The following is a 23,977-nucleotide window of genomic DNA, read 5'->3' as shown; positions in this document are numbered from 1 at the left end:
TTGGTGAAAACGTTATCCGCGCGCTGTCCTGCGGCCGGCTGCCGCGGGCCTGGGAGGGCCGCTGAGCTGGTGCTGGGAGCCCCCAGCGCAGGCTCCCATCCAGCCGCACATTTTCTCGCAGAGTCCGGGAGGCTCTGACTCACTGGAGCCGCTGAGCTGAACCTCTGCCCGTGGGCGTTTGATGTCTGTGCTTTGATTTTTTTTTCCCCCACTCAGCACCACAGTTTTTCAAAATCACTGGGAATCTTAGGCACCGCTGCCAGCGGGAGACTAAGGGTTGCACCGGCTCTGGGGGTCCCTCCGAAGCTTGAGAGGTGGCATGGGTGGTCGGGAAATAGGGAGAGGGCGCAGCACTGCGTGCACTCCCTTCCAGACAGCCCGGTGAGTCTCGCCAGCCTTGGCGGGACTGGGCTCCGTGGCCGGCCTCTGCTCCAGCTCCAGCGTCAGAGAAGCAATGTGGGTGGCAAATGCCAGCGAACCACCATCCTGCCCCTACATCCGCTACAACCTGGCGCCGGGTTGGGGCCGCCTAGAGCGCGCCCTTTCCTGGGCCTGGGGCTGCTGCAGCGCAGGGTAGAATGGCCCGCGGGTTGGCGATTCCCGCGATCTGTGTGTGCAGATAGGTGTGTGGAATGTTAAAGGCAGAGATCACCCTCAGGGCATCATCCTTCACAGAGTCACACAAGTCCAGCAACTGCAAAACAGGACACAAAGGATCAGGTCAGATGCTGGCTCACTCACAGTGGCTGGACGCCCACCCCCAAGCAACCATGCACCCAGCAGCCGGATTTCCTGGGACCAGGAGGGTAAATGCCTTCGATTTTGAATAACTCTCGCAAGCCTTTTTCATCTCAGAAATTCTTAACTCGGTGACACCTAGTCTGGCAGAAGCCCACTTATTCCGTAAAATTTGAGGGTGGACTCCAAATCAGCTGGAAGCTCCAGACCAGAGACTGAGAATTTATTTTTCCCCTCCTCTGCCCACTCCTGCAGCCCGCCTCCTCCCTCGGGTCCCCTCCATAGTGCCTGGAGTGCCACCCTCTGGCGCTCACAGGCAAGTGAACTGGTAGAACTTAAGAGCCATTGAACTTCAGAGACCAGCTGGGTTCTCCCCAGCAGCGCTCTCCCCACTCCACCTCCCATGTCTCCCCCACCCCCACCCCTAGGGTGACAGCAGGCCACAGCTCCTAAAATGCCAAGCAGTGGTTAACTGCTTGGGGGGGGGGGGGCAGGTGAGGGGGAGTGACGGCATTGGCAACTGTGTGTCTTCCACAGGGCTGCTGCTGGAAATCCACCACCTGCAGTTAGCACCAAGGAACCCCTCCAAGGCCCCGCCACCTTCCCGTGTCTTCTACAACCACTGGATAAGACATCCCCGCAGAAGGGAGGGGGAGATGCAGTCCAGTGACTTTGGAGACGCTGCAGTGGGTGTATTTTATTTCCTTTCCAGGGTTTAGATGCCAGTGCATTTTTATCACCCCCCCCCCCAAAGCTACCAAAAATAACAGATTGCTTTTCTAACGGTAAACAAGGGCTTCCCTTTCCATTAACTAGCTACATACTGTTCTCTATTTTTCACGTTGTCAGTCAGCTGTAAATTTCTTTCACCAAATTACAGTTCACCCCAGGTGTAGAGGGTTTACTTTGATGGTTTTAAACACATCACTTAACCAGCCACACCTTTGCCCTCCTGGGAGGGGTCATCCCTGGAGCGACACTGAAGTTGTGGGACCACAGCTCCTTGGCAGCAGTCCAAAATGCGATCCCAAGTGTTCAGAGAAGGGGAGTGGGTGGTCCAAAACTGGGGTGAGGGTGGCATGGGGGAAGAGCATGAGTTTTCAGAGTCCAACAATACAATACCTCTCCCTTTCAAATGTGCTCTATTACATCAGTAATTTCTAATGAAAACCTTCATTCTTTATGCACTGTGGTTAAGCACCATCAAATCAGTACTGAAAAGACTTTGATCATATTTGCAAGATGCACCGTGATGAACTTTCGCTGACCAAGATTTCAAAGTTTGTAATTAATACTCTTGACAAATCCCTGACTAATCTGTCAACTCTCAAAGTCTTTAACCACAAAGTTCAAAACCATGAGATGGGTAGTCCCTATACCTTCTACATATTGTGATACCAGTATTCAAGATCATTTTTCATTTGCGTTTGCATTAGGAAACTCAACCAATTTTTTTTTCATATAGTTAACAATGGGGAAAATTCAATTATTTGAATGAATGTTGTATGAAAGAGTATGGGTTTGGTCTGTCTGGTGCCAAATACAGAATAAGGATCCAGAAGTAGAAATTATACGAGGCAGATTTTTATTCAATATTTTTATAATTTTAAAAATAATAAAATAGACTGCATTTAAAAAGAAGGAATTGATGGCTGGTGCAGAAGAGGGTTGCCTCACTCGCACTAGTCCAGAGAGTAACCCCTCCAGTGACACAGAAGAGGAAGCTGTGTGCTGGCAAAGACCAGAGGTTGACTGCTAAGACTCTTTAGGGTCCAGATGGAAGGATCAGGCATCGTTCCTGTTATAATGTGTTTCACGGTGATCCCAGGTATTCTCCCACCTCTTCCTGTGAGGAGGAGGATTATGATGCTCATCCTTTCACTTACAGAGTATGCCCTGGGATCCTCGCCTGCATTAGGGACCGTGCGGGACACTGGAGGCTTCGTGGTGCTCTCTGTGGGACTTTTTACAAATATCCTACCTAATAAAAGAGTAATATGCAAATTGACCCTAACTGCCACGCCCACAAGCCACACCCACCAGCCAATCAGGAGCAGATATGCAAATAAACCCAACTAAGATGGCTACAGCCACAGAGAGCAGGAGGGAGGCTTGGGTTTCCCAGGCAACGGAGGAAGCCAAGCTTTCCGCCTGACCTTGCAGGCCTAAGCCTCCACTCAAGCTACAAAGTTTCAATTATAGAAGGTAAACAAATCCAAACAGAAATGGCGGCAGCCACGAAGCTGGAGAGAACAGGCCAGGGTTGCCCCTGGCAACAGAGGAAGCCAAGCTTTCCACTTGCCCTGGCTGGCCTGGGCCTCCACTCCAGGCTACAAAGTTTCAATTATAGAAGGTGAATTAACCCCAACAGAAATGGCTGCCGGCCACAAAGCAAGCAGGAGGCTTGGCTCCGCTCCAGGCTACAAGGTTTCAATTGTAGAAGGTAAATAAATTCCAGATACCAGGGCCTCCACTTGGGTCGCCAGGGGGCGTGGCTGGCCTGCAAACCACCATAGGCCCCTTGCTCAGGCCGCCCCATGCCCCAAGGGAACGCCCATCCTGATCCGGGACACCCTTCAGGGCAAACCAGCTGGCCCCAACCCCTGCACCAGGCCTCTATCCTATCTAATAAAAGAGAAATATGCAGATTGATCACCACTCCAACACACAATATGGCTGCCCCCATGTGGTCAAAGATCCTGCCCCCATGTGGACACAAGATGGCCACCACAAGATGGCCAGCAAGGGAGGGCAGTTGGGAGGCACCAGGCCTGCAAGGGAGGGCAGTTGGAGGCGATCAACTCTGCAGGGGAGGGCAATTAGGGGTGACCAGGCCAGCAGAGGAGGGAAGTTGGGGGCAAACGGGCTGGCAGGGGAGCAGTTAGGCATCAATCAGGCTGGCAGCGGAGTGGTTAGGGGGTGATCAGGCTGGCAGGCAGAAGTGGTTAGGGGCAATCAGGAAGGCAGGCAGGCGAGCAGTTGGGAGCCAGCAGTCCTGGATTGTGAGAGGGATGTCCGATTGGGATCGGGCCTAAATGGGCAGTTGGACATCCCTCGAGGGGTCCCAGATTGGAGAGGGTACAGGCTGGGCTGAGGGACACCCCCCCCTCCGTGCATGAATTTCATGCACCGGGCCTCTAGTGATCTTAATAAAAAATAAACTTAGGTAGGTAATGTAGCATGGATTATTATACAGTTACAGTATATATTATTACCAGGGAGCCCTTTAGGACTAACCGAAGTACTATGAAAGTTTAGTTTTCTTACCAAACATACACTTCCATATAAGTATAAAAATGATGCATGTTGTAGGCCCCCCACCCCATCCTGCCAGTATGTGACCCAGTTATGCCGGGCAAAGCACCCCAAGCCCACCATCTCTACAAAGAAAATTATGGTAAATAGCTTTTGAAAAAGCATCAATGAAGAGATGCCCTTTCAAAGTAAAAGAACACGAACAAGTTGTACGTTTTTGCAAAATGTTTTTAAAAGGACAGACCCAAAGTGGAGGCGGTATCTCTTTAAAAACAATAAGAACGTAAGAACCACTGGAACTTCCCAGTGAGTGGAATTCCAGAATATCTACTTTGAAGACAGCGGAAATACTCGGTCCACACAGGGCAGTATGTGGGTATGTTCATGTGTAGATTTCGGGAGGAGATTTAGAACATCATTTTGGCTTGCCACCCACACCAAGTTGCAGTAGGTTATTTCTTTTCCTTCTCTTTTTGGCTCTCCCTGCATTTTCCTTGTTCTGGTTGGGAGAGTAGGATGGCCCCAGATGGGCAAGGACTGAGCTTTGCAAACCCTATTTTCCCAGGGTGCTTAGGGTGCAAGGTGGCCAGTGCACTTGCAGCAACACCCAGCTATTCTTAAGACTCTGAGTACAGGGTGTTCCTCTTTCCATGTCCCCCACCTCTGCTCATGTAAAGTCCCTTACCCCAACTTGAAACGTCCCTCAATCACCCCTTTCTTGCCCAGGCACTGAGATACAGTCTTTCGATCCTTTGCACCAGCTGCCTGTGACTTGCCTTGACCAATGCAGAGAAAGTGACGTGGTATGAGTTCCCGTGGTTGGGCCTTCAGCAGCCTTGCAACAGCCACCTTGCTCTCCTAGAGCCCTGAGCCCACTGGCTGGCAGGAGCCCAGTCAGCCTTCGGGAAGATGAAAGGCCATGAAGAGGAGGACCGAAGGGCCTTGCCAACAGCCAGGCCTACTGCCAGTATGTGCGGGAAGTCATCATCTTGGACCCCCTAGTTCTATTGAACTAACATGACCACAGCCATAGTGTTAACTGCAGAACCTGGTCCTGCCCTGTTTCTAACAAGACTTGGAATCAACGTTTCAGCCTTCAATACACCACTCACAGGTAACACTTGTAAACCCTTAACTGCTACCTCTTGAACCCCCACCCTGAGTCCTGGAAGAGGAGCGACATCGGAGTCTTGCCTCCTGTCTCAACTCCCAAATAAAGCTCTTTTTTTTTTTCTCTCCAAAGCTGGTGTTATGCTTGTATGTGCATTGGCAGTGGACCCTTGTTCGATAACAACAGAGTGATCTGACCTAAGAATAGAATAGCCCAGTTGCCTATCCACGGAACTGCAAGAAATGAACAACTGTCACTTTATGCCACTGAGCTTTAGAGTGGTATCTACACAGCAATCAGTCACTGAACCCGATACCTTCCTTAAAATTCAAACTGGCACTCAGTGGACAAATTGGCATTCAGTAGGGCCAGCGTCAGCTGCACTTCTGCCACTTAATTATGTGAGGACAATTGTATAATACACAGCTAGCAGTTGATAGTGGAGTGTAGCTGACTGACAGGCTTGACTGTGGAAGAGCATTTCAGTCCTAAGGGAAGTAGTTTATAAAGCCAATGAGTGTCTGGGTGGTGGATACCTGAGAGAGAATTTCAGTAGTGGACTGGAAGACCCCTGCAGGCTACCCCTCACCCCACTTCCCTAGTCCCCAGGGCTTGCCTTACAACCATCTCTGTGAGAGGCTTTAACCTCCAACAAAAGCACTCAGTAAAAACAAAATGTCAAGGATGGGGAAGAAGGCAGCAAATATTTGCCACCAGGGATTAAGTCTTCTAAACGCTTGGGTCCTCCTGCACCATTCGTGGAGAGGAACGAATGGAGCCTGCTAAGGCCCAACCAGAGTCAGCTGGCGTGATTGAGAGGACTGACCTCTCCCTGTCACCGTATGTCACTGGAGCTGCAGCAGCTCCCTACTCCCAGAGATTTCTTAAGCAAGGGTGGCCAAAAGGGGTTCATCTGTAGAATGTGGGTAAGAAGTCTGGCCTCAGAGATGGTTGGGAGGGTGGAGTGAAGTAATTCTGTGAAGGCCGCTCTGTCAGCTGCCAAAGGAAGCAAAACAAAGGGTTGTCAACTCGTGTTCCCTAAAATACCATCATCAAGGCTTTGAAGGTTTTGAAGAAACTCATAAGCAGTAAGTTCTGATGTGAATCTGTCCATTAACACAGAAACTTGGGGGCTGAAGTGACAGGATGTGGGATCCAGCACATACATGGATGTGTGGCGTCCCACGTCTATCCAGTTGGGTATGCTCTGGTGCAAAGGTACTTCTCATTTAAACAGCTTTGAAGGCACATCAACACACATGCCCTCGTCAACTGAGTTGGAGGACTCCACTTGTGATGTGGTGGCAGTCTGAATATGACAAGCTGGGAATAAGTACCAGTATTTCTCATTTGACGATCTGACCCCTTTTATGTGTCTGAAACAAACATAATGATTGTGTGGGTGATTACCACCTTCTCCAGGTGGTTGTTGAAAGTATTAAAGAAAAGAACTACCAGCCTACATCACTCAGGTTAACCTATGTCATCAAGAGAAAGGTTGATTTGCCTTGGTTATGTGTGTGTATCATCCATGGAAAAGGCACCCCTGGTTGCTCTGTTTTTATACCAGAATCTGGTGTGAGACTCCTCTCCACACTCCTCCGTAGCCGCTTATTCAGATCTTCGCCAGGCTCTTTAGAATCTTGCCTCACCAGATTACCTCCCTCCAGTCTTGTTTTGATCTGCTCATTCTTCCCCGAAGCCCAGAGTCTCTTCCATTTGCTTCTCGAGTTAAAGCAAAATCATTGACTTGAACTTGGTCCTTCCATAGCGCTTGATTGACTGAGTCCATCACTGGTTCCTCATCCACCGCTCACACGCAAGCTGCACTTTCCACTTGGGCCAAGGACATGCATCTTGCCGTCAGGTGACGCTCTTCGTATCTCACTGAATCGCCACATTTGCCAGTCTTTCTCACTTGACTCACCCTAACTGAATCGGGTCTCTTTCAAGCTTTTGGTGTCTGGTTAGATTTACTGCCTTCCTAAAGCCATCCTAAAATAGTGTTCCCTAGAGAATATGGACAGGTCATGAACTTTGCTGAGCCCACTTCCTTCATCTGTAGAAAGGAGGTATTATCTCTCTCATAGGATTTTGTAAGAATTAGATTAAACAATAAATATGTAATAACATATTTGTTATATGATAAGTATAACAATGAAGCATTTAGCACTACTGACCTTGTCCCAGAGTAGATACTAGCTAGACATTAATTCCATTTGCTTTCCTATCACCTTGATTTTTCCTGAACTCCTAGTTCTTATCTATATATCTATCTTATATTAATGTATATTTGAAAATTTCCATTTGGCTTTTTTATAGTTTCAATGTCTTTGCTGAGACTTTCTATTTTTGTTCCAAGTGTGCTCACATTTGCTCACTGAAGCGTTTCTATGATGGCTGCCTTAAAGTCACTCACTAACTCTCACATTACTGTCATACCTTCCTCGTTCTTGGTGTGAGGACTGCTTGTCACCTCTCAGGCTCCTGCCCTGTCCTCCAAGGGACAGCAATGGCAGAGTGGCTGCCCCTGTACCTGAGGCCCCTGGGCTTTGGCTGCCTGGAGGACACAACCATCACCTTCACCCATGGTCCCAGGATGGCCTCCCATATCTACGCTGTCCTCGGGGAAGGGCCACCTGCCTGACCACAGGGTGCTGGACCCACTGTACAATGTTGGTTTTAAAGAGTGAGATTTTGGCGCACATCTTTCAGGAGGTCAGGACTGGTTAAAATAAAAGAAGAATGCCTGTCCTTACATTTTTAAAAATATATATTTTTATTATTGATTTCAGAAAGGAAGGGAGAGGGAGAGAGAGAAACATCAATTATGACCCACACTGGGGATCAAACCCACAACCTGAGCATGTGCCTTGACCTGGAATGGAACCTGACCTCCTGGTTCATAGGTTGATGCTCAACCACTGAGCCACATCGGCCGGGCTGCTCTTACATTTCTTACATGCCTCCTACCACATAGGTGCTCTCAGATCCAGTACCTCTAATAGTAGAGCTAAAATAACAGATTAGCACATAATGTGGGAGATGAGAGGGGGAAAAAGTTTATAATGGAAGCTGCCCCCAGGTGCCTGGGAAACCAGGGGATAGGGTTTTGCAGAGAATTCTCTCACTGAAGCTCACGGGGCAGCCAGGGTGTGGACTAGGCACTTTCATGTCCTAGTCCTGGGACTGCAGCCAGGACTTCCCGGCCCGATTCCTTGTGTGTGAAATGACAGAATTGGTGTGTCTTAAAGGTGCTTAGCGAGTGTGCCCTGCTTGGTACCAGTCACCATAGCTGGTTTGTCACAGAAATAGAAGCTTTACCAAACCAAACCACAAATAAACTTTCCACGCGATCTCCATTATGCCTAATTTTCAGAAGGAGTTTCTGCAGCCAACCTTGACTTTCTAAGGGATAGTTAGGTGTGGGTGGGCGGGTCATGTACTTTTCTGCCCATTCTTTTCCAAATGACTTGATTTTGGATTAATAAGATATTGAACAGAAACTTTAAAAGAAGGGGAACCTTAATACAACCAACAAATCATTTTTTAGTCTAAAGGATTGTGATGGGGGAATAGGATGAAAGCAACTGGAGAAATGAGGTGTCATGCTCCTTGTGTGTCATGCGTGGCCATCGCTGCTGCTGTAGCATGTAACAGATGTGCCAGGTGCCTCTGGCCTCCTCTGCCTGCCTTATTGCCCCGCCTCACCATGTTCCTCCATGCTTGTGCTGGCCAGCTCTAGGCCCCAGTGGACATTTCATAGATTGGGTCCCAGCCTTGGCCGAGGATCCGTCTCTCCCACAGTGTCTGTCTGCGCTCCACACCCCATCCCAGGTGGCTGGGCGTGGAAAGGCAACCAGGTACAGAGGCAGCACTGGGCTGCCTGGACTGGCCATCCTGCACCTCCAGCGTCTTGATCACAGTGTCATGCAGTCACACAGCCCTTTGCAGATGTCACCCAGGCTTCCTGTGCCCTGCTCTCTGCTGCCTGGCACTGCCATTCGCTGCACACCTACTGTGTGCCAGTTGACAGAGGAGGTCTTCATGTTAACTGCCTCACACAGCCCTCACCACAGCTCTGTCTGGTTCACCCCATTTTACAGATGAAGCCAAAGCTGAAAGAATTTAGGACTTTGCTCCAAGTTACATACCTCATAACTCAGGCGTCCTCAAACTACGGCCCGCGGGCCACATGCGGGTGTTTTTGCAGTTTTGTTTTTTTACTTCAAAATAAGATATGTGCAGTGTGCATAGGAATTTGTTCATAGTATTTTTAAACTATAGTCCGGCCCTCCAATGGTCTGAGGGACAGTGAACTGGCCCCTTGTTTAAAAAGTTTGAGGACCCCTGTCATAACTAGACCAACTGGGGCTTTAATCCAGAGCTTCCTGCTCCCACAGCCCAGCCGACCTACCATGCCTCCACCTTCCTCTTCATGCCTCACTCACAGTTTCCATCCCTGGAGGGTGTGGGGTGGTGCTTGCCTCTGTCACTGGAGCAAACCAAGGACCCTGGTGCTCTCCCTACGTCAGAGTGGATGTCCGTGCGCGCCTGCTGTGGAGAACATGGGTCTGCCCAGCACACATTCTCCCAGGGGACCAGGGCAGTAATGGGGCCAGGGGGACTGTTAGGATGTCACCCTTGGAGGAAGGTGCCAAGGACACTGGTTTCAGAGCCAGCTGCCAAGATGCGGAAAAGCTAGCCTGGTGGTCTGGATGCTCCTCCTGAGAAGGCCGAGGCTTCACCTCTCCAGAAACTACCCCTGCGAGGGCTGATCAGCCTGGAGGGTGTTCCAGAGACAGCAGGCTCTCCCGGGGAGGGAAGGCTCTCCCGGGGAGGGAAGGCACTGGCTCTGCAGAGCCCCCTCAGGAGGGAGGGGAACGCTCCTGCATGGTCTGCTCCTCCGGGCTACACTCAAGTCACCAAACAGTGTCCATCCCTTCCAAAGAGCAGCTGCTGACTGTCAAACTGTGACCAAGGACAACCACCACGATCTAGCAGTGACCTGCAGCTGCTACCACTTCTCGTGAAGCCTGAACTTCCAAACTCACCAAGCGCATGGAGGGCGCCTTGTCTTCTCTCCATCACACCCATCGCCTCTCCTGACGAACTGACCACACACACTCTTTCTCAGGGGTGAGGGGTAGGCCTGTAACAGCTAGTTTGCCACCTAAGCGCAAATGCCTGGCTAGTGGTCGACATTAAGAACACACTGGAAGCACTCCCATGAGGTACAGTCACGCTGTGTGCTGTCAGTCTACTCTCTCCTTTACCCATCACCACCGGAGAGGGAGCTCTGCTCCTGGTTTTACTGACACTGGCCAGCTCCTCAAGGCAGGGCCAGGCCGTAGTCTGCTGGTCCCAAGAACACATCCATTCTGATGGCTCCTACAACCAGGTTTCATCAGCACGCAATGAAATCCATGGTTCTGTTAACCAAGACACCAGTTTAATATGTTCTCTTAATTGATCTGTTTATCACTTGATAGAAATATTTACCATTATCTGAAATGTTAGAATGAAGACGTTTTCTTTTTTAGGGTACATGCCCAGATTGTGGGCTCGATCCCCTGTAGGGGGCGTGCAGGAGGCCGCCGATCAATGGTTCTATCTCTCGCTCTCCTTTCCTCTTTCTGAGATCAATAAAAACACATGTTTTTGAAGAAAACACCTTTATGTAGCCCAACTAGAGAGTTTATTTGAAGAGAAACAAATTTACCTTCAAAATGTTCTTCCTGGCCAGTTTGGTTCAGTGATTAGAGTATCAGCCTGTTGACTGAAGGGTTCTGAGTTCAATCCCCGGTCAAGTCAAAGGCATGTACCTGGGTTGCGAAGTCCCCAGCCCCAGTAGGGGTGCGTGGAGGAGGCAACCAATCGCTGTGTGTCTCTCTCTAACCCCCCGCCCCCTTCTATCCCTTCCACTTTCTGTAGAAATCAATGGAAAAAACATCCTTGGGTTGAGGATAAAAAAAAAAAAATTCTTCCCATTGTAGTGGTTTTCAAAGAAAAAGCACACAACTCTGTCATCTGCTAAGTATTACTAAAAATGCCCACTTTAGTAAAGGAGTGGGACCTTGAACCCTGCTGATGTGACTTCCAAGACATGAAACCTTCCTTCTCTCTAAAATGTGAGTACTTCTAAATATTATTGTGTGCTCTTCGGTTAGTAATGAAAATAATTTCTTTAAAAGTCTGGCATTTTCCATTACAAAGTATGCTTAATCGCCATCACCTAAGACAAGAATGCTGACACAGGTATCCACGCTAACCACTTAATAAGAACTTCTGACATTTATTCAAACTGCTACTGATTCATAAGAGGAAAAGCTTAAAAAGGAGACGAGAGCACATCGCCTTCCCTTTAGAATACAGGAAACCATATAAAGGTATTGGCAATGGAATTAAAGCAACCACAAGGCCGCCCTTGGTAGCTTTTTCTACAGACAAAGACATTTACATGAAACGAGAAAGAATATGAAATTAGGTGCTTGTAACAAAGCTTCACTATTAACTTCACACCCTTTCATATAAAAGAATACGGCATTTTCATCAACCCATAGTTCAGCCTTGTCAGTAAAGTCTCAAAGAAATGGGAACATACCCAAGAAGGGGTAATTTTTAGTCAATTTTTTTTTTCAAGAAGCAGCTCTAGAAACAGCCAGAACTAAATACGCAATAGGAGTGCAACGTCATTATGGAGAAATTCTGTGCCAGTGGGTCCTGGAACTTTTAATTTCCAAAGCAGTTTGGGAGAGCTTCTACTTCTAGTTAGGACGTAGAAAGAGTCAGGAGAACTTTGCTCCCATGGTGACAACCAGAAGTTGAACCCAAAGCGAAGTCAAAGATTTCTGAGGCTCTAGTCCAACATCCTCCCAGCCCCAGTGCTGAGAGGAGCCCTGGCCGGTGAAGCTCAGTTGATTGTGTGTCGTCCCAGCACCTATGGGTTGCCGGTTCGATTCCCAGTTAGGGCACATGCCCGAGTTGTGGGTTTAATCCCCCGTGGGGGATGTACAGGAGGAGCTGATCAATGTTTGATCTCACATCGATGTTTCTCTCTCTCCCTCTCCCTTCCTTTCTCTAAAAATCAATAAAAGAAAAAAAGAAAAGTGCTGAGAGGACCAAAAATGCAGAATGGGAGTAGAAGTGTGACCAGGCTAAATCCATGAACTCCGTCTAATTAAAGCAGCCCCTGCTCACCTTGACTTGAGGGGGAATCTTAACACTCAGCCCCTCTCCCTAACCCTAAGACAAAAGAGAGGGGAATAAAGAAAAGAAAAGAAAAAAAAAAGAAGAAAAATGTTATACACAATGTCTTGAGTACTATAAAAGTTACATGATGTCACCCCAAATCTAGAGAAAGCACAATATCGTGGGATATTTCATGAGATAAATGTAACCTCTAAAAAAGACCACAAGAAAAATTCTGGAAATAAAAAAATGGAATATTTGAGATAAAAATTCACTGGTGGATTTAATAGCAGATAGAACATTGTAGAACAAAGATCACTAAGTTAGAAAACAGATCAGTAGAGATTATTCTAAGTGGAGCAGAGAGAAAAAAAGAAAAAATATATGAAGAGAGCATCAGGCCCAGCAACCTCATGTGCATGCAGTTGGAATTCCAGAAGTCAGAGAAGGAAAAATAAAATTCTAGGAGATGTAATGGCTGAAATGCTCCCAATTTTGATAAAAAATATCCTCCACATATTCAAGGAAATTGAATTGGTGAGCTGTACGTCATCAAAATTCAGAACTTTTTACTCTGTAAAAGACTATGTTAAGAAGATTAAAGGACAAACTACAGCCTGGGGGGAAATGTTTGCAAGCTATGTATCTGCCACAGGACTAGTATCTAGAATATATGCAGAACTCTAAAAATTCAATGATTAAAAAACCCCAAACAATCCAATTAGAACATGAACAGAAAGATGTGAGCAGACATTTTACCAAAGAGGACATACAGATGTTATATAAACACATAGAAAATAGTGTTCAACATCATTGGCCATTGGGGAAAGGCAAATTAAAACCACAATGAAATATGACTGCATACCAGTCAGAGTGGCTAAAACAGAAAAACAGTGACACCACCAAATGCTGGTGAGGATGTGAAGATCACTCTGCAGGGCTGGTGGAGTGAAAACTTCACACCACTCGGAAACATAGTTTGCCAATTTTTAAAAGAAGATCGACATGTACCCACCCTAAACCAAGCAATGGTATTACTGGGCATTTACTCCAGAGAAATTAAAACCCATCTTCATAACAGTTTTATTCCTAACTAGAGGCCCAGTGCATGATTGAATCATGCACGTGTAGGGTCCCCTACACGCTTTCGCTTTTGATCGCGGGGGAGCTGGGTGCCTGTCCGCTGGTGCACCAGGCCTTTCAGAAGCCTCTGGCGTGGCAGAGGCTTCTGAAAGGCCTGGTGCACCAGCGGACAGGCTCCCAGCTCCCACGCTTTTGCTTTTGATCGCTGGTGCACCAGGCCTTTCAGAAGCCTCCAGCACGGCGGAGGCTTCTGAAAGGCCTGGTGCCTGAGTGGACAGGCACCCAGCTCCCACGCTTTTGCCTTCGATCGCGGGGGAGCTGGGTGCCTGTCCGCTGGTGTACCAGGCCTTTCAGAAGCCTCCGCCCTGCCGAAGGCTTCTGAAAGGCCTGGTGCCTGAGCGGATAGGCACCCAGCTCCCCCGCTTTTGATGGTCCGCAGTGGGACGTGAGCTCGCTGCCCCAGAGGCCCTTTCTGTGCTGCAGCACAGCCATGGCGCAGACGCTGAGCTCGAGCCACCGCTGGCGACGTGAGCTCAGCGTCCCACTGGCCCAATCGGCCACCCCGGCCACCCCGAGTCCCGCCCCCCCGCGCCTCCTGGCCAATCGCAGGCATAGCGAAGGTACAGTCAATTTGCATATTTGTCTATTATTAGGTAGGATAATAAGAAACTGGAAGAAAACCAGATGTCTCTCAATGAGTGAATGGTTACACAGACTGTGGTACATGTATACCATGAAATACTACTCAGCAATGAAAAAGAAACAGACCATTCACACATGCAGCATCTTGGGTAAATCTCCAGAAAATGATGCTGAGTAGAAAAAGGCAATCCTTAAAGGGTGCATGCTATGCAAGCCCCTTTATACAACATTCTTGAATGACAGCATCATTGAAATGGAGAACAGATCCGTGACTGCTAAGGGGTAAATGGGAAAGGGGGAAGGGAAAGAGTGTGGCTGTACAAGAACCCCATGAGGAGCCCATGGTGACGCCGCAGCTGTGTCTACACTGCCTCCCTGTGGCGGTCCTGGGTGTGGCATGGCGCACAGCTCTGCAGATGCTACCACTGCGGGGCTCGAAATCTCAGGATTGCTTCCTTCAAGCATGGGAATCTGTACTTCTCTACAAAGGAGAAAGGTGACTTAGCACCAGAAAAAAGAACAGCAACTACAAACACATTCTGTTTTATACAAAATGTTTATTTCTACCTAGAATATTAATTTCTACTTAAATGGGTGGAGTAGGGATCATTTCTGTTTCAAGTTTAGTAATTCACTTAAATTGTACTATGGAATCATGATAAAACCCACCTTGTCTTTAACTGTGACTGGGGTCAGCCCTGTCCACTTGGGTCCAGGGGAATCCCATCACCTGAAATTTTTTTGTGTAACACGGCTCCTCTTAGGAACAAATCCCACCAGTGGGCAGTCTCACTGCGCACCCTGGAGGACTCTGGTGGACAATGGGGCCTCAGACAGAGCAGCTGCCTAGGAACTCAGAGGCTGGGGCTCAGGAAAGCAGGGGCCCTCCCCTGAGGTGGTTACGCTGGACTGAAGGAAACAGTGACCCCGGTGCACTCCCCAGCCTCACAAAGCGGCACTGTGCAGCCAGCCGGGGGGTCAGCCAGGTGGCTGCCGCTCGGAAACCAGCACCGCAGGGGTGGTGACCTTGGGGTCTCTTCTACTGGCCAAACTGAAGAAACCAAGTTGCACTTGTGTTTCCTTAACCTCACTGGAATGGCCTGCAATTTTGGGTTCAACAGTGTATTTTGTGCCACTGAGAGCAGGCGTGGGCCGGGGAAGAAGGAGAGGGGAAGGGAGACAGAGCCCCCTTTCCAAAGGGCAGCGATCTGTCCTGATCCTACCCCGTCTCTCTCGGAGTGTCTCCAGCTCAGGGGAGGGACTAGACATGCGTATTCTCCTTGGTCCTGCTGTCTCCTGGCAGTGAACCAGGGCTCCTACAGAACAAAGTACCCCAGTCTGGGAGGGCTTTCAGTAGAAGATTTAAAAAAGTGTCTCAGTTGTGTTCCCTTGTGGCCACTCCACTGTGATGCCATTTCAGTAAAACTCGTGGCCTCCTGACCAAGGGCCACAAGAGGAGATGTCCGTCCCCACCCTGATGGGATGACGCCTGTGCTTACACTCGCACCAGCTTCTCCCTCTCAGCCTGGAGGACACAGCCAAGCGCACAACCTCCCCACTTGCTTGTAGCCAAGTCAGACGGGCCTACTGGGGGAATGCGAAGGGGGTGGGAGCTGGAGATCTTTCTCCAGTTCCTTACAGAGAAAAGCAAGAGCCCATGGGTAGTAGATGAGGGGAAGGGACTGAGAACCCTGACCTCCCCTTCCCAGCACTTCCCAGGGAGTATTTTCAACATCCTGTGCCTTTGCTCCCAGCACCTGACCATCTGTTAGGCTGCCTCACTCCAGGTGGTTTGAGAAAAGGGGGATAGAAGGTTGGGAAATCTGAGTGTCCATTAAAAAGAAACATTTCCCGCAGCGTGGAAACAGCCACCGTGGCCTTTGCAGGAAGCGAAGGGCACGGGTACCGTCCTGAAGCCTCAAGGGTACAGGTACGGAGTGTGCATTCATGAGCTGAGCATTTGCGGAGAAGGCTCACGTCCCAGCACCGTCTTCCCAGCTCTGAACTCTCCCGTAAACTCCCCCCGGGCCTGTTTTTCAAGCCCAAGCCTTTTTGCCACAAAGCAGTGACTGCATTTGTATTCTGCACTTAGTTCAAAATAGCAAATGAGGGTAGTCCATCTTCTAAATTTGAGGCAGCCATGTGGCGTCCTGGCTTTGGGGTCTCTGTGCTCTTACTCCAAGCCACGTTTCCTAAGGGCACATCACTGTGCCAGTGGCTGTGTCTGCTCAGAACTACTGGCGTGGCTTGGATGCCCCCCCTCAAAGGTGCCACCATGTGACTGACTGCACTGACACTGAAGCCAAGCCTTCGTGGTGGTTTTAGATTTGAGCAGATTCAGTCCAAAAGCCAAGGTCACTTGCCATCAACAGGCTCCCAAGGCTCCCTGGGTGCAGCCGGGTCCCTGAGTAGCTCCTACTCAGGAAGGAGAGGGAAGGTTCCTTTCCGTGAGGCCGACCAGGTGACGAGTGCTGGGTCCGCTCCCTGGCCTCTTCCCAGCAAGCGTGCAAACAGGCCTTGGGCTGTGCTGGGAACCTGGGCGTCACATGAATGTGAACACAGTCTTAGAGGCATGGGGGGCGGGGGCTACCCAGGGGCTGAGGCACCGGTCACCTGCTGCTGCCACAGAAACAGCACTCGGGAAAAATCAACAGGTCAGGACACAGGACATCGAGGCAACGTTTGGGCGAAGGAGGAACAGGTATGGGCATAAGGTGATCAAAGGCCCCGGGGATGTCAGGATTGCTGGGACATGATCTGTATTTGTCTTCTGCCTTCCTGAACGAGTTTTTTGTTTTTGACACCGCTACTCTTACAGGCAATCCCGTGTGCCCTGTGGGAGGGGGAGCAGAGGCCCTGCTGCTGCTGGGCTCTGCAGCCTCCGTCACCTCCCTCCAGGCCCTGTAGAGACTGTCTCATCACGTGGCTCCATTATTTGGGTTCTGGGCAGGAAGTAGGACCTGATTCAACATTTTGCTAAGTATTATTTTCACCACACTGAATAGGGTCTTTTTTGATCTGCAACCCACAGCTGGGCTGTGGTTCTCTGAACACACAGACTGAACACAGACGGAAAAGCATCCTCCTGTGGACGTCTTAGTGTGAGCTGACCACACGTCCACGTGCATTTGTTTCTTCTCCCTGTGCCGCCCAGAGCTGCTGTTCCGGGCGTGCTGGGCGCTGACGGAGCTAGCCAGCTGTGCCCTGGCGTTCAGGGAGCAAACACTCCAGTGAGAAAAATGGGGCTACTCCGTCTAAAGCTTCAGTTTACTTTAAGGGCTGGTATAAAGTGCAGTAGAGAACTCAAGGCCAAATGTCCACTTGCTTTAAAACACACCATTTTAAGAGGCTGAACTTTTTGTTCAGTTTTCTTTCGTCTTTTTTAAGCAAAATGTAAATGGCTTTTAGTGGCGAGACACAATTATTAACTGTTAGGTTACTTTGGAAGGCTTTCCTCCGTAAAAGGAGCCCCAGCTAATCGTTACTCCCTGATGCTGATCATTATCTAAAGCCAAAGAAATACAAAGGTCTAGGCTAGTGAAGACCGGAACAGGGTAATGCCTGGGCACCAAATTTTTCAAGAACAAAGCACACAATTGTCTGTACGCACCCTGCGAAGGTCTTAATGGGAAGGGAGTAGGAACCTTTCACTCGGGGCCTTGTTATGCCGGAGCCCCGGGGGCCACTGCCACTCGGCCACCTTGGAGCCGATGCCCTGAAATGAGGGCACAAAGGTGGAGCCAGCTCACCGGCCAGTTCAGGCCTGGGCACAGGAGACAGCGGTGAGCCAGGGCCTAGGAGCCGCACCTTCCCCAGTCGCCGTCAGCAGCTTCCCACTCCCCAGAGCGGGCACACAGCTAGGCACACTCCAGGGTGCTGGTGGCCATTACACAGGAGCATCAATGTGGCCCGCTCTGTCAGCACCAAAGTTCAGACAAAAGAAAAGAGATAGTTGTCACACCAAGAAGGGGCTGTGGGGGACTGGCTTAAATTAAAAAAGAAATCAAAACCCAGCCCAGCTCTCCTCTCCTGTGGGCCCCAGTCAGACCCCTGGGGGCTCATGCTGCTTTCTGGATATGTGGGGCCATTGTGCTGGCTCTGGGACGCCGGGCAGGCCGTGGTGAAGCTTTGGAACCAGGTCTGAGTGCCCCGTGTGGACCTTGGGGCTGCACATGAATGTGCGTCTTGCTTGAGCACCTGCACCTGGGGTCAGGAGCGCTGCTTCTAGGCTCCGCTAGAATCCCGGGCGGTCGTCTCACGCCCCCGTTTCTTGGTTTTGCTCATTTGTTACGTGGGGGTTGTCTCAGCCTTACTTACCCTGAAGATCGTTACAAGAATGACATGAGATTTTGTTAACATATAAAGAGGTCCATTGCTGATTATCATTAGACTGGAGCTGGAGCCTAACTCCTGGGCGTTCTGAAGGTTTTAATATCTAGAATTATCCCAGGCTGGTTGCTGTTTCTGGATGTTGAATTTTCTTAATTTTTTTTTTATTTTGGAATACTTTTAGATCTACAAAAAAGTATAGAGAGTCCCATTTGCTCTTCACCCATTTCTGCTAATGTCAACATTCTACTGAATTACAGCCCATTGTAAAAACTAGGAGGTAAAGCCCTAACCGGTTTGGCTCAGTGGATAGAGCATCATCCTGCGGACTGAAGGGTCCCAGGTTCAGTTCCATTCAAGGGCATGTACCTTGGTTGTGGGCACATCCTCAGTAGGGGGTATGCAGGAGGCAGCTGATTGATGTTTCTCTCTCATCGATGTTTCTAACTCTCTATCCCTCTCCCTTCCTCTCTGTAAAAAATCAATAAAATATATTAAAAAAAACAACTAGGAAGTAAATACTGGTCCATTTGTATGAACAAAATACAGACTTGATTCAGATTTCCCCAGTTTATCTACTACTGTCCTTTTCCTGTTCTAGGATGCCATATTGCATTGAGTCATCATGTCTCCTTAGTCTCGTCTGCTTTGTGATAGTCTCTCTGTCTTTCCTATTAATTGACACTCTGAGGCCATTTGGTTTTGCCTGACAGTTTTTCTCAGGCTTGGACTGAGGCTATGGGTTTTGAGGAACAGTGAAATGCTCTTTTCATCACATCATATCAGATCAACATGACTTATTACCGATGATATTAACCTTAACCACTCAGTTAAGGCGGGACCTACCAGGTTTCTCCACTGTAAAGTGACGATTTCCCTTCCCATACTCCATTCTTTAAAATGAGAGAGTCACTAAATCCAACCCACTCTCCCAAAAGGGGAAGTATCTACATAGATTATTTGGAATTCTTCTGTAAGGAAGACTTATCTCTCTAACCCACTTATTTGCCTATTTAATCATTTACTTATACCGAAGGGACTTGTGTCTGATTATGTTATACTTCGGTTTATAATGCAACTAGAGACCCGTTGCACAAAGATTCGTGCAAGAATAGGCCCTCCTTCCCCTGGCTTCGCTCCCAGCCACCAGGGAGGCTGCAAGTCCTTGCTCCCGGCCGGAGCACTGCTCCTGTAGCTCCCTCCACCCCCGCCTTCCCCCTCATAGCAGGTGTCCCACCCCACCCGGGTGCTCTGCGCCTGTGTATGCAAATTAACCCGCCATCTTTGTTGGGTTAATTTGCATATTCACTCCTGATTGGCTGATGGGCATCGCAGAGGTATGGTCAATTTGCATATTTCTCTTTTATTAGTGTAGATACTGCTATTTATTTTGTTACTCACACTGCTCCATCTTTGGCTACTGGAACTCCTTTAGTGTGCTTCCAGCATCCCAGCGCCATGCACCCAACTATGTGCTTTTTGTTGTTTTGTTTTTGTCTTGAGCACTTTCTGACTTCCTAGCTCTAGAATAGTGGTCACCAACTGGTGGTCCACAGACCATTGGTGGTCTGTAAGGTCTGAAAGGTTGGCAACCACTGCTCTAGAAGATATTCCAGGCTCATCTTGAGACCCACTTTACACTAAATTCATTGTCCCAGCCCTAGAATCAGCCATTTCTCCAAGGATCCTTGTACTTTTTGCTGAAAAATGGTATGAGAAACCAATAACTGGGCACTGGGTGTGCTTGTTGTTCCTGGGTGATATAAATTTTTATCCAAATAAAATAAGTGAACATGCTTTACATGAGAGAAATATGGGCTTTTAATAATTGTGTTACTTTGGGCACATTACTTCATCCCACTGGGTCTTAAGTTTCCTCATCCATATGCAAGGATGATGAAAATCCCTCAAAGTGCTGTTGTGGGGTCAAGGGGGATAACATTGATGGAACTTTCTGTTTCTGATACTAAAGGGCTATATTTTTTTTTTTAAAAATCTTCAAAACAACATAAAAAATTATAGGAAAATGGGAACCAAGACAAACAATTAAGAAAATTGCATTTGCCCTGAAGGCATTTACCATCTCCAGCAAATCTGAATTTTCACTTTGACATCGTGGTTGGGGTGAGGCAGGGAGTGAAGATAGTCAAAATCACGGCCAGCACCAGGGAAAAAAAATTAACAGACAGTAAGTTAAATGTCAAAGAACTACAATGATGGGGGAGGGTAAAGAAATTAGTGCCATTATTTGAATACTCTGTCTTCCAGGAAACCTCAAGCCTTGAATTTGGTTTAAGGTGGCTCTCAAACCCAGATTTTTAAAAAATCCTTACCAGAGGATATTTTTTTCATTGATTTTTGGAGAGAGTGGAAGAGAGAGGGAAAGACAGAGAGACATATTGATGTGAGAAAACACGTCAACTGGTTGCCTCCTGTATGAGCCCTGCCAGGGATGGGGCTGGGGAGGATCCTGCAACTGAGGTACATGCCCTTGACTGGAATTCAACCCGGGACCCTTCAGTCCATAGGCCAACACTCTATTCACTGAGCCAAACCAGCTAAGGCAAACGAAGAGTCTTTTCAGATGTCTTATAAGGGAAAGAAGAAAGTACCTTCACTTGGGCCTTCATATAAATCTTACAAATCATTTTTCAATAACAGTGACTAGCACACATTTAAAGATAATTAGACACCCAGCAGAAGCAACAGACAAATATAGACCTGTAAAGACGTGAACTATTGGAATTATTAGCTACAGACTATAAAACAACTGTGCTTCAATGCATCTACACGAATAAAAGAGTAAGATGCAAATTGACAGTACCTTCATGACGCCCACCAGCCAATCAAGAGTGAGTATGCAAATTAATCCAACAAAGATGGCGGGCTAATTTGCATATGTAGGTGCCAAGTGGCCACTCCGGGCCTCTGGGCAGTGTGGGAAGGTGGAAAGGTAGCTCTGGGCTGGAGGGAAAAGGCGGCTCCAGCGGAGTGAAGGCAGTGCCGGCAGCCAGGGGAAGGAAGGCCCATTCTTGCACAAATCTTCGTGCATCGGGCCTCTAGTAAAGAAATAAAAGACAAAACTGACTATATCTTTGGGGAACAGGAAACTAAAAAATGATGTGGATGACAAAAAAATTAAAAAAAAATCCTAATAACTGGGATTAAAAATTTATGGGGCAAGTTAACCAGTACATTAGATGGACCTAAAGAAAGGATCAGTAAATTGAAGTGTTATCATGTGAAAGCACCCAGATCAGTTTCAGTAATACTAATCATCCCAGTCCCTTTTGCTCCTTCACAAGCACACTTCTATTTAGCACCTCCAATTGACCGAGGGACCTAGACATTTTAGTGAAGAGAAGCTGCTAGCAATATTTCTGAAACCTGAGACTCCTGCAAAGAAGTGTGGTAAAAGTGGGAAAGCATTTGTGCCAGCTCCACTATCCTCTCCCTTGGGAATTGTAAGAAAGCCTGGAGAAGGGGCAGTGCTCCTGGCTGGCAGCTCAGAGGTCTGCAGAAGGCAGCCTTGAGATGTCCCATGGACCCAAGCAACCCAGATCTCACCCCACTGATACAGCTTGTTCCCAAGTGGCCGGCTGCTCCTTGCTAACCCCCCTGGCTGCTATGAGGACCTGGTAAGTGAAAAGTGTGGAAAGCAGGTTGCACTTCAAGAATACAAAAGCACTTCAATGGCTTATGTGAAAGTTGTTATTTTTTTTAATTAATTTTTATTGTTGAAAGTATTACAGATGCTCCCTTTTTTTCCCCATTGACCCCTTCTACCCCAAACCCATTCACTACCCCAACCCTTCTCCACACTATTGTCTGTGTCCATGGGTTATTATGCATATGCATATAAGTTCTTTGGTTAATCTTTATCTGTTTGAGATCCATCAGTCTGTTCCATGTTTCTATGTCTCTGGATCTGTTTTGTTCATTAGTTTATTTTGTTCATTAGATCTCACATATGTGATACTTGTCTTTCTCTGACTGGCTTATTTCGTGCAGCATAATACTCTCCAGGTCACTCCATGTTGTCTCAAAGGGCAAGAGATCTTTCTTCTTTACTGCTGCATCATATTCCATGCTATAAATGTACCACAGATTCTTTATCCGCTCATCTACTGATGGGCACTTGGGCTGTTTCCAGATCTTAATTATTGTAAATTGCACTGCTATGAACATAGAAGTGCATATATTCTTTCTGATTGGTGTTTTGGGTTTCTTAGGATATATTCCTAGAAATGGATCACTGGGTCAAATGGCAGTTCCATATTAAATTTTTTGAAGAAACTCCATACTGTTCTCCACAGTGGCTGCACCAGTTTGTATTCCCACCAGCAGTGCACAAGGGTTCCTTTTTCTCCCCATCCTCGCTAGCACTTGTCATTTGTTGATTAGTTGATGGTAGCCATTCTGACAGGTGTGAGGTGATATTCCACTGTTGTTTTAATTTGCATCTCTCTGATGATTAGTGGCTTTGAGCATTTTTGCATATGTTTCTTGGCCATCTGTATATCCACTTTGGAGAAGTGTCTATTTAGGTCCTTTGTCTATTTTATATATTGGATTGTTTGCCTTCCTTTTGTTAAGTTGTATGAGTTCCTTATATATTTTGGATATTAACCCCTTATCAAATGTATCATTGGCAAATATGTTCTTCCATACAGTGGGCTCCTTTTTCATTTTGTTGATGATTTCTTTTACTGTGCAAAAGCTTTTTATTTTGATATAGTCCCATTTATTATCTCCATAGTTTCCTTTGCTCTAGGAGACATATATTGCTATAAGAGCTGTGTGATATTTTGCTGCCTATGGTTTCTTCTAAGATTTTTATGGTTTCACGACTTATATTTAAGTCTTTTATCCATTTTTAATTTATTCTTGTGTATGGTGTAAGTTGGTGGTATAGTTTCTTTTTTCTTTTTTTTGCATCTATCTGTCCAATTTTCTCAACACTATTTATTGAAGAGACTGTCTTTACTCCATTGTATGCTCTTGCCTCTTTTGTCAAATATTAATTGGGCATAATGGCTTGAGTCACTTTCTGGGGTCTCTGTTCTGTTTCATTGATCTATATGCCTGTTCTTATGCCAGTACAAGGCTGTTTTGGTTACAGTGGCTTTGTAATATAGCTTGAGATCTGCTATTGTGATCCCTCCAACTTTATTCTTCTCAAGATTGCTGCAGCTATCCTGGGCCTTTTTTGATTCCATATACAGTTTTGGAGTATTTGTTCTAGATCTGTGAAATATGCTGTTGGTATTTTAATGGGATTGTGTTGAATCTATAGATTGCTTTGGGTATTATGGACATTTAAATAATATTAATTCTACCAATCCATGAACACAGTATATTCTTCCACTTGTTTATATCTTCTTCTATCTCTTTTTTCAATGTCCTGTAGGTTTCTGAGTATAGTCTTTTACCTCCTCAGTTAAGTTCATTCCTAAGTATCTTAATTTTTTTGTTGCAATGGTAAATGGGATTTTTTTTAGTTCCTCTTTCTGAGAATTCATTATTATTATTTTAAAAAATATAACCTTATTGATTTCAGAGAGGGAGAGAGCTAGAAACATCAATGATGAGAGAGAATCATTGATCGGCTGCTTCTTGCACACCCTA

At 47.3% G+C, this 23,977-nt stretch overlaps 1 protein-coding gene across 1 annotated transcript in view; it reads right to left on the bottom strand.

Annotated features, from left to right (window-relative positions):
- Nucleotides 1-501: 501 nt before the first annotated feature.
- The window catches only part of ACOXL (acyl-CoA oxidase like), a gene marked incomplete at both ends in the record, with an annotated part of 252,564 nt that continues 229,088 nt past the window's right edge, over nucleotides 502-23,977 (bottom strand). Inside the window, 2 exon segments of the mRNA XM_079792227.1 lie at nucleotides 502-580; nucleotides 582-694. Coding sequence (XP_079648353.1) covers nucleotides 502-580; nucleotides 582-694 — 192 coding nt within the window.

The sequence above is a fragment of the Cnephaeus nilssonii genome (genome assembly GCF_951640355.1).
Source record: "Cnephaeus nilssonii genome assembly, chromosome: 15".
Taxonomy (NCBI): Eukaryota; Metazoa; Chordata; class Mammalia; order Chiroptera; family Vespertilionidae; genus Cnephaeus; species Cnephaeus nilssonii.
Note: the sequence above shows the minus strand (reverse complement) of the source record. Positions and strands in the feature narration are given on the sequence as shown.